This window comes from Neoarius graeffei, chromosome 17 (assembly GCF_027579695.1).
Source record: "Neoarius graeffei isolate fNeoGra1 chromosome 17, fNeoGra1.pri, whole genome shotgun sequence".
Classification (NCBI taxonomy): Eukaryota; Metazoa; Chordata; class Actinopteri; order Siluriformes; family Ariidae; genus Neoarius; species Neoarius graeffei.
Genome location: NC_083585.1, coordinates 62993536 through 63007754, shown reverse-complemented (window position 1 = coordinate 63007754; position 14219 = coordinate 62993536). Strand labels below are relative to the sequence as shown.

Here is a 14219-nt window from a genome sequence, read left to right as displayed (position 1 = left end):
CTCTCACATCCGTTCAAAGTGGAGAATCGTCATGCCGACAGGACTTATTGAATGAAATTAATATCTTATTTGCAATCAGTCAACAGAGAATATCAATCCAGTTTGTATGGGTTCCAGCCCATAAAGGAGTTGGTGGCAATGAGGAAGTAGACAAGCTGGCAAAAGAGGCAACCAAAGAAGAGGAGGTCCAGTTAAGTATTCCACTCAGTAGATCAGAAGTTAAAGTGCATATTCTGGACCAATTTAGGTTTTTTTTTTATATGAAAGTATGTCCCTCTACACACTCATCCAGAAGGGTAATTTTGCACAAGGCCATCTGTCTACAGCAGAAAAAAATAAATAAATAACCAAACACATCTGGAAAAATCCCAAAGGAGTCTGGAGCCAGAATTGTGACGTCACCTGCAGAAGTGCTGGCAGGCTGCGAGAGCTTGCCCAGTTTCAGTGCACAGCCTGTGTAGACCAAGCGCTCCCATTTCTCTCTCACTGTCCTGTCGTTTGGAAAATGATGAGTACTAATTCCATCAAGATTGGTGTTGCTACACCCTCCTACGATACATCTATGAACCATTTTAATAGTTACGCGATAATGAAGAAATTTGCAGAAAACCACCAGGTCGTTTTCTCAGAAACAAACCAGCACTGATGTAGGATTCAGAGGGAGGCGTCCCGCAGATGACGTCATGAAAAATCAATGTTTCCCGGGAAATTCAAATGCCAATTTTTTTTCAAAGGTGGACCAATTCACCTCAAACGGCTTGATTTCAATTGAATTTTTCTGGTATTGTGCAAGGTAAAAAAAAAAAATAAAAATGCAGAATGTTACAGATATTTGACCAAAGTTTAATATAAAATAGGAGAATTACATTGATCTTGCTCCTGAATTTACCCGTGATATGCACATTAAGGTACTCATTAAACAGAGTTAACATATGGCAAGCTGAATGGGATAAGGAGAAGAAAGGTAGACACTTATATAATATACCAAAAAGATCTCAAGTAGCAAACCAAGTTACCCAAACAGACAGGAGGAGGTTTGGTTTACAAGATTGAGAATAGGCCATAATGGATTAAATAACAGCTTATACGTTGCAAACAAACATCCATCTGGAAAATGTGAACTTTGTGGAGTGAGAGAGGATGTAGATCATGTTCTTTTAAGGTGCTTAAAATTCTACAGACAAAGAGAAAAACTGAAGAGGGAAGTGAACGCAGTCAAGAAAGCCTTTTCTTTAGACACCTTATTAGCAGAGGTGGAAAGTAACGAATTACATTACTCACGTTACTGTACTTGAGTAGCTTTTTTGTGTACTTATACTTTTTCAAGTAATTTTTAAAAAGAGTGTATGTAGCGGGTTCAACGTTTGGGTGGAGCACAGAAGACAGCAGGACAGAGATCAGGATGCAAAATGGTTTATTGCCAAACTTTTCAGCCTAACAATTAAAGTGAACACTCGGAGACTGACTCGCGCACACGCAGACTGTCGTCTCCTCTCCCTGACTCCCCGCCGCTCTCCCTCTCCCTCCTTAAGTAGGGCGCGGTTTACTGGGGAGAACACACACAAAACATAGGTTAATCACACTTAGGTGAAGCGATTCTGCCACTTACCTTCCCCAACTCCGCCCTCCTGTCACAGACCGGCGCTTGACCACGCCCCCGCTGCCACATACCCCCACCGCCCGACTCAGGCCGGGCGCCCGTCCGGCCCGCAGCCGACTCCCCCCCCCCCCCCCCCCCCCTTGACGGGAGAGGAACTCCGCCACGACCATCTGCGCCCCTGGCCTGTGGACCACCTTGAAGTTGAAAGGTTGGAGCACTAGATACCAACGGGTGATCCGCGCGTTGGCATCCTTCATGCGGTGGAGCCACTGGAGGGGCACGTGGTCCGAACAGAGGGTGAAAGAGCGCCCCAGCAGGTAGTAAAGGAGGGCGAGGACCGCCCACTTGATCGCCAGGCACTCCTTCTCGATGGTGCTGTAGCGCCCCTCACGCACTGACAGCTTTCGGCTGATGTATAATACTGGGCGATCCTCTCCCCCCACCTGCTGGGACAAAACGGCCCCCAGCCCTCTGTCCGACGCATCCGTCTGTAACAAAAAAGGGAGAGAGAAGTCAGGGGAGTGCAAAAGTGGCCCCCCACACAGTGCAGCCTTTACCTCAGAGAAAGCCCGCTGGCACTGCTCCGTCCACTGGACCGGATCTGGCGCCCCCTTTTTAGTGAGGCCAGTCAGCGGGCTGGTGACATCCGAATAATTAGGTATAAACCTATGATAATAGCCAGCCCAGGAACTGTCTCACCCCCTTTTTGGTCTTGGGCCTCGGGCAGGCCGCAATCGCTGCTGTCTTATTAATTTGGGGACGCACCTGCCCATTACCCAAGTGGAAGCCCAGATACCGTACTTCCACCCGCCCAATCGCACACTTCTTCGGATTGGCAGTGAGCCCCGCCCGCCTCAGCGACCTAAGGACGGCCCTCAGGTGTTGCAGGTGCCGCTGCCAGTCATTACTATAAATGATGTCGTCTAAGTAAGCGGCCGCATAGGTGGCGTGGGGCCGGAGGACCCGGTCCATCAGCCGCTGAAACGTAGCGGGTGCCCCAAACAGCCCAAACGGAAGTGTGACGAACTGGTGTAAGCCGAACGGTGTGGAAAAAGCCGTTTTTTCCCGGGATAATGGAGTCAAGGGGATCTGCCAATATCCCTTCGTCAAATCCAGTGTTGAGTAAAAGCGAGCCGTGCCTAGTCGATCGAGCAGCTCATCAATACGAGGCATTGGGTACGCGTCAAATTTAGACACCGCGTTGACTTTTCTATAGTCCACACAGAACCGGACCGAGCCGTCGGCCTTGGGAACCAAGACCACCGGGCTGCTCCAGTCACTGTGGGACTCCTCGACGATGCCCATTTCGAGCATGGCCTCAAGTTCTTCCCGAACCACCTTTTTTTTGTGTTCGGGTAATCTATAAGGACAGCTACGCACTACCACCCCCGGGGGCGTCTCTATGTGGTGTTCTATGAGGTTGGTGCGACCGGGCAGGGGCGAGAACACATCTGAAAACTCGGCCTGCAACTGGGCGACCTCCGTGAGTTGGGTCGGGGAGAGGTGGTCTCCACAGGGGACCGGAGAGGTGCAAGATGCCAATGACCCTTTTTGGACCTCCGGCCCCAGCTCCGCCTTTTCCGGAACTACCGACACCAACGCCACGGGGACCTCCTCGTTCCAGAGCTTCAGCAGATTGAGGTGGTAGATCTGTAGCGCCCCCTCCCTGTCCGTTCGCCTAACCTCATAGTCGACGTCCCCGACTCGCCATGTGACCTCAAAGGGCCCTTGCCACTTGGCGATTAATTTGGAGCTCGACGTGGGCAACAGGATGAGTACCTTATCTCCCGGAGTGAACTCTCTAAGGCGCGTGCCCTTGTTGTACAGGCGGGTTTGCCGTTCCTGGGCCTGCCGCAAATTCTCCTGAGTTAGGTGGGTGAGCGTGTGGAGTTTTGCGCGCAGATCCATAACGTATTGAATTTCATTTTTGCTCTGTGAAGGTCCCTCCTCCCAATTTTCCCACAGTACATCTAAGATGCCGCGTGGCTTAAGCCCATACAATAATTCAAACGGGGAGAACCCCGTGGAGGCTTGGGGGACCTCTCGCACGGCAAACAACAAGGGTTCGAGCCACTTATCCCAGTTACGTGCGTCCTCACTTACGAATTTTTTGATAATATTCTTGAGGGTGCGATTGAACCGTTCAACTAAACCGTCCGTCTGTGGGTGATACACGCTGGTGCAGATCGGCTTAATACCCAGTAGCCCATACAGTTCGGCCAGTGTTCGTGACATAAACGAGGTGCCTTGGTCAGTCAGAATCTCTTTCGGGATTCCGACCCGGGAGATGACGTGGAAGAGGGCCTCTGCAATACTACATGCGGAGATATTGCAAAGAGGCACTGCTTCCAGGTATCGCGTTGCATAGTCCACCAGAACCAATATAAAGCGGTACCCTCGTGTTGACCGATCTAATGGCCCGACGAGATCCATCCCAATTCTTTCAAACGGGGTCTCGATTAATGGTAGGGGGGGCAAGGGCGCTTTTGGAATGGCCGCTGGATTTACCAACTGGCATTCGCGGCACGCCGTACACCACTTACGGACGTCGCCGCGAATCCCTGGCCAATAGAATCGGGCCATTATCCGGGCGAGTGTTTTATCCTGCCCAAGGTGTCCCGCCATGGGATTAAAGTGAGCCGCCTGGAATACCAATTCCCGGCAGCTCTTTGGAATTAACAACTGGGTGACACGCTCCTTCGTCTGAGTGTCCTGCGTCACTCGGTATAACCTATCCTTTAAAATGGAAAAATAGGGGAAGGGCGGGGTGGCGTTCGGCTGGAGCGTTTGACCATCGATTACTCTCACTTGGTCAAACGCGTGTCACAGAGTTTCGTCTCGCGATTGTTCCAGTGGGAAATCCGGGAGGGATTCCCCATTAGAAAGAGGAGGGGCCGGGGGCTCCTTACTCTGTCGCAGAGAACATAGACGGCTCTGAGACCGCAGCTCCAGCCAAAGCAACACCGGGACCCTCCCCTGATAACCGGCAGGACCCACTCTTTACTTGGCGTGCCATCAACCCCCGAAATCCCGGCCAATCAGTCCCCAAGATCAAAGAGTGGGTAAGGCGAGGATTAACCGCCGCCTTCACTATGGATTTGTCCCCTCTGAAATGTATGTGGACCGACACCAACGGGTAGTAGTGAATATCCCCGTGCACACACAACGCCTTCACCCCTTGTGCTCCCCCCAATGCCTCGTCTTGCACCAGGCTTTGGCGGATCGAGGTCTGATTGCAACCCGAATCCACCAACGCCTGATATGTCGCCCCTTGTACACTTACCGGTATGCGATAAGCTCCGGCCTGATCGAGGGCAGCCTCTGGCGCGTCGGGGATCCGCACCACCGCCCCCACCTCCATCGCGGCACACTGTTGCTGCAGGTGGCCCAGTTCCCTGCAGCGCCAGCAAACCGGCCCGGGCCTCCCCTCTGCAGCTGTGGTTTGAGGGTCACTCACCTGAGGGGGGGGGGGGAGAGAGAGAGAGAGACAGACACAGAAGGGAGAAACAGGAGGGCACCACGGGTGCGGCGGGCCGGCTGGGGTGGAGCCGGCCCCTGCCTCCGTGGTGGGGGAATGGGGCGAGGACGGGACACGGGAGGAGGGGGGAGAGAGAGAGAGAGAGAGAGAGAGAGAGAGAAGAGGAGAGAGATGATGATACCATCTGTTGTCCTGCCGCCGGGACAGCCGCCAGATGATCCTCCGCCAGTCCTACGGCCTGATCCAGCGACGCCGGGCGGTGGCACTGGACCCACTCCGCGGTTCCGGTGGGCAGGCGGGCGATGAACTGTTCCAGCGCCACCTGGTCGATGATTCCCTCGGCGTCGCGATCTTCGGCCCTCAGCCACCACCAGCAGGCGTCCCGGAGCTGCTGGCCAAACGCGAACGGGCTGCCGACTTCCTCCATCCGCAGCGCGCGGAAGCGCTGGCGCTGCTGCTCCGGCGTGCGCCCCACGCGCTGGAGGACAGCCCGGCGAAGGTCGGCGTAGGCCAGCCGGTGGTCGGCGGGGAGCTGTAGTGCGGCTAACTGCGCCTCTCCTGTCAGGAGGGAGAGGAGGCGCGCCGCGCGCTGCTCCATCGGCCACCCCGAGGCTTCGGCGACCTGCTCAAATAACGTGATGAACGCCTCGGGGTCATCCTGCGGGCCCATCTTAGTCAAGGTGATGGGAGATGGGCCCACGGCTGGGGCGCTGGTGGACCCCGCTGACGCGAGGAGCCGCCGGAACGCCTCTCGGTCTTCCTGCTGAGCCGTGGCGAGGGCGTGGACCAAGTCCGCGAACGGGGAGGATTCCATGGGGCTGCAGAACCGGTGCTCCACCTTCCCAGGTTTCTGCACCACTGTAGCGGGTTCAACGTGTGGGTGGAGCACAGAAGACGGCAGGACAGAGATCAGGATGCAAAATGGTTTATTGCCAAACTTTTCAGCCTAACAATTAAAGTGAACACTCGGAGACTGACTCGCGCACACGCAGACTGTCGTCTCCTCTCCCTGACTCCCCGCCGCTCTCCCTCTCCCTCCTTAAGTAGGGCGCGGTTTACTGGGGAGAACACACACAAAACATAGGTTAATCACACTCAGGTGAAGCGATTCTGCCACTTACCTTCCCCAACTCCGCCCTCCTGTCACAGACCGGCGCTTGACCACGCCCCCGCTGCCACAGTGTACTTTTACTTAAGTATGTTTTCTTTTAAGTAGTGTACTTCGGTACATTTTACATCACAACCGTTACTGAGTAAAAAAATAAATAAATAAATAAAAAAAAGGCTAAAACGGAGAAGGGGAAATGCGTTCTGGAAATGAATCATGGGAAGGACAGTTGTCGCGCGCGCGCGTCTCACACAGACGATGGCGGACATGCACCGGCGCTTTAAGGGGGGGGCTTCGGGGGGCTCAAGCCCCTGGGCCACAGCCAATCAAGGGCCTTGTAATATTAATAAAATAATAAACTGTCGGAATCGTGGGCCTACATTAATGTACGGATAGAAATAAGGTTAGAAATAAATGAGCGCACAGTAGCCTGCTGTAAGAGACATGGTGGATGTGGTTTGTGAAACGAACACCCACAACTGTACCAGAATAAAATGTAACAAAATGTAACGTCACGCACGAAAGCGTGCCAAAGACTGCAGACTACAGAGACACAAATTTAGAGGCTTTGAAAGATGAAGCGTTCACATATTAGCGGGGCGCATAAAAGGAAAAAAAGAGAGAGATGCAGGTAATGATAGAATCGTTGCCTAAAGTCACAGACTTTAAGATAAGGATCACCAATCTGTTCAGAATATCAGCTATTTATCAGTTTTCAGCCTACCAGCAGCTAGGCTATGTGCAGCTAGGCTAGATATGTTATGATCTGTCCAACAGTAAAATAAATCAGTTGTGATTTGAATACATGTCGTGTGATTTGAGTTATAATCCTGTTAGTATAATAGCATATTTCGATGGGAATAATAAAATGTCTAAAACGGCATCTACTGAAGAAATTGATGAAAAGATTGTAGCCTATAATGTTCACAGTTCGGGCAGCAAACAGAGTAAGCATACTGAGGGGAATAGCAATACAAAGCTAGCGCAGATCCACATTTCTCGCTAGCTGTGTTGGGTGTGTTGTTAACCCATGTGGATTTAAGTGAAATACTTGAGAAGTTCTGTGGTCAAGACAACGTTTTAAGGTAAGGACGCTTGATTATTAATGTTTGCCCACCGTGGCTTGTTGTTGACGAAAGGCCCACATGATTTTGCCTTATGCAGCTACTGCTAGCGTCATGCTTTGAACTAGGTTAAGTTCATTTGCGCTAAAGGATGGGTTTATTGAAGGACTTTGATGTCGCTAGTTTCTTTTTAAAAAATCGTATGCTCAAAACAGTATGCCCGTGTTCATCATGTTTAACTTTTTTCTTGATGGAGTGCGTGAAATATTGTTGCAAGTGGTATTTCGATGCAGTCATCTCAAAAAGGCAGTTGAATGCACAGTCTTATTCAAGGAGAAGGAAGACTTGCATGATGCTTGAACATAGATCGGTAAAATAGACCCTAGTAGGACTCGGTTTCGTGTATTTCGGTCTGTAGAGTTAGGAGTTTGGCCGCTGTCCATGGTGTTTATGTTTCATGTGGCCGCCGAGCCAAGTACCTTGACTTGCAGTGAATGTTTGTTTTCATGCCGCCGAGCTATTTTTATGTATTTTATTTTTTAAAAGGACTTGTCTGTAGGTGTGTGTGTTTTATGTTTACAACACATAGGTCTACATTATAGCGCACACAAGTTTGTGTGGTTATCTCTGGCCATGCCCCTGCGTGAAAGTTACGCAGTATCACTGTCCTGTCCGTGGTAATAATCAGAACCGGCTCTGTAATGATAATGCGCACGTTCTTCTCTCCCTCTGTGGTCGGATGTGTTGAGCGATGTGAGCGTGGGCCTTGCGCAGCTACGCTGAGCCAAACGTAACCTATCGTAGGCTTCTAGGCTAATTACGCGCTTACACTGTAAATGCTCACACGTATTGCAAATAAAATAAGAGTGTTTTCCTGGCCAACGGTAAGGGTAGGGTTGACAGGTAGCCTATGAGGGGCCTAGCCCCTGGGCCATGGGTGTTGATAAAGCGCCCCTGCGGACATGGAGGAGACCGAGGAACCTGTGGTGGACGACCCTGCAGAAAACGCAATTTCTTCCAGTAATGAAGTGCACCCCTGGCCCTACATACGTGATCACTTCAGCTTCATAGAGAAAAGGGGTGACAGTTTCAGTATGCAATGCAGATTATGTGTGCCCAAGAAGACAACCATTGCGGCATACAAAAATTCGACGTCTAATCTGCGCAAGCATGTTGAGGTAAGTATTGTCATTGGCATCATAATCACGGGCGCAGATAGAGGGTGGGACGGGTGGGATTCGTCCCACCCAAATTTAAATTCACCTCGTTCGGTCCCCCCCCTCCACTTATAGGGAGGAAAAAACATCTATGCTGTCTTTCTTTGCATAAGGAAAACCTCACGGAAAAAACAAAAGACTAATTACCATTTGGTTTATTGAGGTGCACAGCAGTACATACATAGTTGCAACAACTCACATAAAACAAAACAAAGACTGATATTCGGTTGGTTGAGCTGCGCAGACTGCACAGGTTGCGAGCTCGAGCTAGGTTGCTATGGTTACCCACAACAAGTTTGACAGGCATATCGGGGTTGGTTTGCTGGCAGCTTTGTCCCCCCCAGTTCAAAAAAACGTATCTGCACCCCTGATCATAATGTTTCCTTTCCATAGTAAAACCGACAATAGGCTGGTTATATTCCAAAAATAGTGGATGGCATTGCTAATGTTGAAGTAGCAAACTGTTGGTACTGTAACATAACGGTAACTAGTCTGTTATTCGGTTGGCTAATCATGCAAGCAAGTTAGCTCGCCAACCTGACGTGATCAGTCCTCCTACCATTCTACATCCAACAGGCCAGAAAGGAATACTAAGCAAAACAAATAATGTTTGAATTGAATTGTTCAATAACACACAGTGCACACAGGCAAGCTACGAGATTTTGGTGCAACATTTCACTTTCATGTTTCGTGTACAATGCTTTGTGTGTGGTCAGGGCGATGTAAACGACATGATTGTGTGTATTGACCTTTTTTGTTTGTCTCAGTTTTAATGCAGCATTATCCTAAGCATTCAATTTGATACACTTCCTTTAAATAAAACATCTGGGTTGAGATGTACATATATCCTTGTTTCCTCTTCTTTTTCATTTTTGCACAACACAATGGAGGCAGAAAACACCCATAGTTAAAAGTAACGTTTTACTTTTACTCCAAGTACATTTTAAATGATCTACTTTTTACTTGAGTAGATTTTTTGTCTGGTAACTTTACTTGTACTTAAGTAAAATTTCATCAGGGTAACAGTACTTGTACTTGAGTATAATATTTTAGTACTCTTTCCACCTCTGCTTACTAGGTGAGCCAAGATCAGAAAACATCACTTGTGCTATGATAACATTTATCAAAGAAACAAAATTAGCAAATAGGATTTAGTTTGTTGTTTTGTGTTGTTTTTCCATTTTATTCAATTTTTCTTTGAAATGACATCCATTTGATTGCACCTCAGTCCAGTAGATGGCGGTAATACACTTTGCTTGTAAACTGCCATAAAACCTGACAGAAGAAGACGACTGATCTGAGAGCAGTGCGCGTCATCACTGTTCCCTTTTATTTCTCAGTGAGTTTAGAGGGGGGAGACATGCACAGTGCACATCTTCCCAGCCCAAACTTGCCTCTTCCCAGACACCTTGGTCAGCTCCTCGGGAAGAACACCGAGGCGTTCCCAGGCCAGCCAAGAGACAGTCCCTCCAGCGTGTCCTGGGTCTTCCCCGGGGCCTCCTCCTGGGGGGACATGCCTGGAACACCTCCCCAGGGAGGCGTCCAGGAGGCATCCGAAAAAGATGCCCGAGCCACCTCAGCTGGTTCCTCTCGATGTGGAGGAGCAGCGGCTCTACTCCGAGCTCCTCCCGAGTGACTGTGCTTCTCACCCTATCTCTAAGGGAGCGCCCAGCCACCCTGCGAAGGAAACTCATTTCAGCCGCTTGTATCCGCGATCTTGTTCTTTCAGTCATTACCCAAAGCTCATGACCATAGGTGAGAGTCGGAACATAGATCGACCGGTAAATTGAGAGCTTCGCCTTTTGGCTCAGCTCCTTCTTCACCACGACGGACCGGTAAAGCGACCGCATCACTGCGGAAGCTGCACCGATCCGCCTGTCGATCTCGCGCTCCATCCTTCCCTCACTCGTGAACAAGATCCCGAGATACTTAAACTCCTCCACTTGAGGCAGGACTTCTCCACCAACCTGGAGAGGGCAAGCCACCCTTTTCTGGTCGAGAACCATGGCCTCGGACTTGGAGGTGCAGATTCTCATCCCAGCCGCTTCACACTCAACTGCAAACCGCCCCAGTGCATGCTGGAGGTCCTGGCTTGAAGAAGCCAACAGGACAACATCATCCGCAAAAAGCAGAGATGAAATCCTGTGGTTCCCAAACAGGATTCCTTCCGGCCCCTGGCTGCACCTAGAAATTCTGTCCATAAAAATTATGAACAGAACCGGTGACAAAGGGCAGCCCTGCCGGAGTCCAACATGCACTGGGAACAGGTCTGACTTACTGCCGGCAATGCGAACCAGACTCCTGCTCCGTTCGTACAGGGACCGGACAGCCCTTAGCAAAGAGCCCCAAACCCCATACTCCCGAAGCACCCCCTACAGAATACCATGAGGGACACGGTCGAATGCCTTCTCCAGATCCACAAAGCACATGTGGACTGGTTGGGCAAACTCCCATGAACCCTCGAGCACCCTATGAAGGGTATAGAGCTGGTCCAGTGTTCCGCGACCAGGACGAAAACCGCATTGTTCCTCCTGGATCCGAGGTTCAACTATTGGTCGAATTCTCCTCTCCAGTACCCTAGAGTAAACTTTCCCCGGGAGGCTGAGAAGTGTGATTCCCCTATAATTGGAGAACACTCTCCGGTCCCCTTTCTTAAAAAGAGGGACCACCACCCCAGTCTGCCACTCCAGAGGCACTGTCCCCGACCGCCACGTGATGTTGCAGAGGCGTGTCAACCAAGACAGCCCCACAACATCCAGAGACTTGAGATACTCAGGGCGGATCTCATCCACCCCCGGTGCCTTGCCACCGAGGAGCTTGCAAACCACCTCAGTGACTTCGGCTTGGGTAATGGACGAGTCCAACTCTGAGTCATCAGCCTCAGTCTCCTCAATGGAAGACATGACGGTGGGACTGAGGAGATCCTCAAAGTATTCCTTCCACCACCCGACAATGTCCCCAGTCGAGGTCAACAGCTCCCCACCTGCACTGTAAACAGTGTTGGCAGAGTACTGCTTCCCCCTCCTGAGGCGCCGGATGGTTTGCCAGAATTTCTTCGAGGCCGACCGAGAGTCCTTCTCCATGGCCTCCCCAAACTCCTCCCAGTTCCGAGTTTTTGCCTCTGCAACTGCCCGAGCTGCAGCACGCCTGGCCTGCCGATACCTGTCAGCTGCCTCAGGGGTCCCAGAGGTCAACATGGCCTGATAGGACTCCTTCTTCAGCTTGACAGCATCCCTTACTTCCGGTGTCCACCACCGGGTTCGGGGATTGCCGCCACGACAGGCACCAGAAACCTTGCGGCCACAGCTCCGAACAGCTGCGTCCACAATGGAGGTAGAGAACATGGTCCACTCAGACTCAAATGTCCCCCGCCTCCCTCGGAAGCTGGGAAAAGCTCTCCCGGAGGTGGGAGTTAAAGACCTCCCCAACAGAGTGCTCGGCCAGACGTTCCCAACAGACCCTCACCATACGTTTGGGCCTGCCAGGTCTGTCCAGCTTCCTCCTCCGCCAGCGGATCCAACTCACCACCAGGTGGTGATCAGTTGACAGCTCAGCCCCTCTCTTCACCCGAGTGTCCAAGACATATGGCCGGAGATCAGATGAAACCACAACAAAGTCTATCATCGACCTCTGACCTAAGGTGTCCTGGTGCCACGTGCACTTATGGACACCCCTATGCTCGAACATGGTGTTCGTTATGGACAAACCGTGACTAGCACAGAAGTCCAATAACAAAACACCACTCGGGTTCAGATCGGGGAGGCCGTTCCTCCCAACCACGCCCCTCCAGGTGTCACTGTCGTCACCCACGTGAGCATTGAAGTCCCCCAGTAACACAATGGAGTCCCCAGTCTGAGCACCCTTCAGTACCTCTCCCAGGGACTCCAAGAAGGCCAGATACTCTATACTGCTATTTGGCCCGTAGGCACAAACAGCAAGAGCCCTCTCCCCAATCCGAAGGCGCAGAGAGGCGACCCTCTCGTTCACTGGGGTAAACTCCAACACATGGCGGCTGAGCTGGGGAGCTATAAGCAAGCCCACACCAGCCCGCCGCTGCTCACCATGGGCGACTCCAGAGAAGTGGAAAGTCCAACCCCTCTCGAGGAGCTAGGGTCCAGAGCCCAAGCTGTGCATGGAGGTGAGCCCGACTATCTCTAGCCGGTACCTCTCAACCTCCCGCACAAGCTCAGGCTCTTTCCCCCCCAGTGAAGTGACATTCCATGTCCCAACAGCTAGCCGCTGTGTCCGGGGATCAGGTCGTCGAGGCCCCTGCCTTCGACTGCCACCCAATCCACACTGCACCAGTCCCCTACTGCTACCTCTGTGGGTGGTGAACCCACAGGAGGTCATAGTCAGGTTTACTTCTTTAAGGTGGTGTGTGTACATTCAAAACCACACCCAATTCCACTGGAAGACAACCACACCCAATTTCCACATTCAGAAAGATAAAGATTTTTTTTTAACCTGTAGATCATTAAATGTTATGAAATATGATCTCCAGTTACAGAGCTTTAACACAGTCACGTGAGCACTTTAGCTGTAAAATGCTGGAAGGAGGGTGTTGGGTGTTTAAAGCAGACTGACTGGTCTGACCTCTTTAACATTTCTTTACATATTACTGTTGGACTGGAAATAAAAATTTACTTCACAGAGAATGACAGAGAACCAATTAAATCCACTGAATAGAAATTAGATTAGAAATAGAATTTGTATAAAATGACTTGGAAAAGAAGAATGATGTCCAGTTCTCACCTGTTTTTCATTTCTTTCTGCTTTAGTTGAAACTGTTTCATGACCTTTATGTTCATCCATCGTACACAAATAACAGATGAAGCTTTGGTCAGTACGACAGAAGATCTCGATCAGTTTGTCGTGTTCAGAGCAGATCTTCTCTTGGAGCTCTGCACAGGTTTCAACTAACTTGTGTTTCTTAAAGGCAGGAGACTGATAGTGAGGTTTAAGATGAGCTTCACAATAGGAGGCCAGACACACCAGACAGGACTTGACAGCTTTGTATTTTCTCCCAGTGCAGAAATCACACTCCACATCTCCAGGTCCAGCGTAACAGTGAGCAGGAGAAGCAGCTTGGAGTTCAGTCTTCTTCAGTTTCTCCACCACTTCAGCCAGCATGTTGTTCCTGCACAGAACAGGCCTTGGGGTGAAAGTCACTCTGCACTGGGGGCAGCTGTAGACGCCCTTCACATCCTCCTGATTCCAGCAGCCATTAATACACACCTTACAGTAACTGTGTCCACAGTGAATAGTCACAGGATCCTTCAGGAGATCCAGACACACTGGACAGCTGAACTGATCCACTGATAACTGATCTACTGAAATACCAGCCTCTGCCATTTTCCTGTACTGAGAGAGAGAGAAAGACTCTGAACTCTCTGCTGAGTTTCGTTTTCTCTGAAATGAACTTCCTGGTTGTGTGTGTTCTGTGTGGCAGAGAGAGTGGGCGTGGCTTTAAAGAGAGGGCTCCTTTTTTGTAATGTGTAAGTAGGGGCCTGGCTATGTTAGCAAATTGCCATTCAGTGTGAAGGGATTTGAAACGGTGTGTGTGTGTGTATTTCCTACAGGGCGTATAGACTTGAACAATCTTACCAGTGATAGTTCAAGTGAACAATGACCACATCTCTCTCTCTCTCTCTCTCTCTCTCTCTCTCATGAACAGGATTCTGAAGTGATTAATTGATCTGACCATCCATCCATCGATCCATTATCTATAATTGTAATTAAAAAATTTTATATT

General features: G+C 50.5%; 1 protein-coding gene across 1 annotated transcript in view; it reads right to left on the bottom strand.

Moving 5' to 3' along the window:
* LOC132864407 (tripartite motif-containing protein 16-like) overlaps positions 1-13819 on the bottom strand; it is a 34983-nt gene extending 21164 nt beyond the window's left edge. Inside the window, exon 1 of the mRNA XM_060897826.1 lies at positions 13220-13819. Within this exon, the coding sequence (XP_060753809.1) occupies positions 13220-13819 (600 nt within the window). The remainder of the gene's footprint in view (positions 1-13219) is intronic.
* Between the last annotated feature and the right edge of the window lie 400 nt (positions 13820-14219).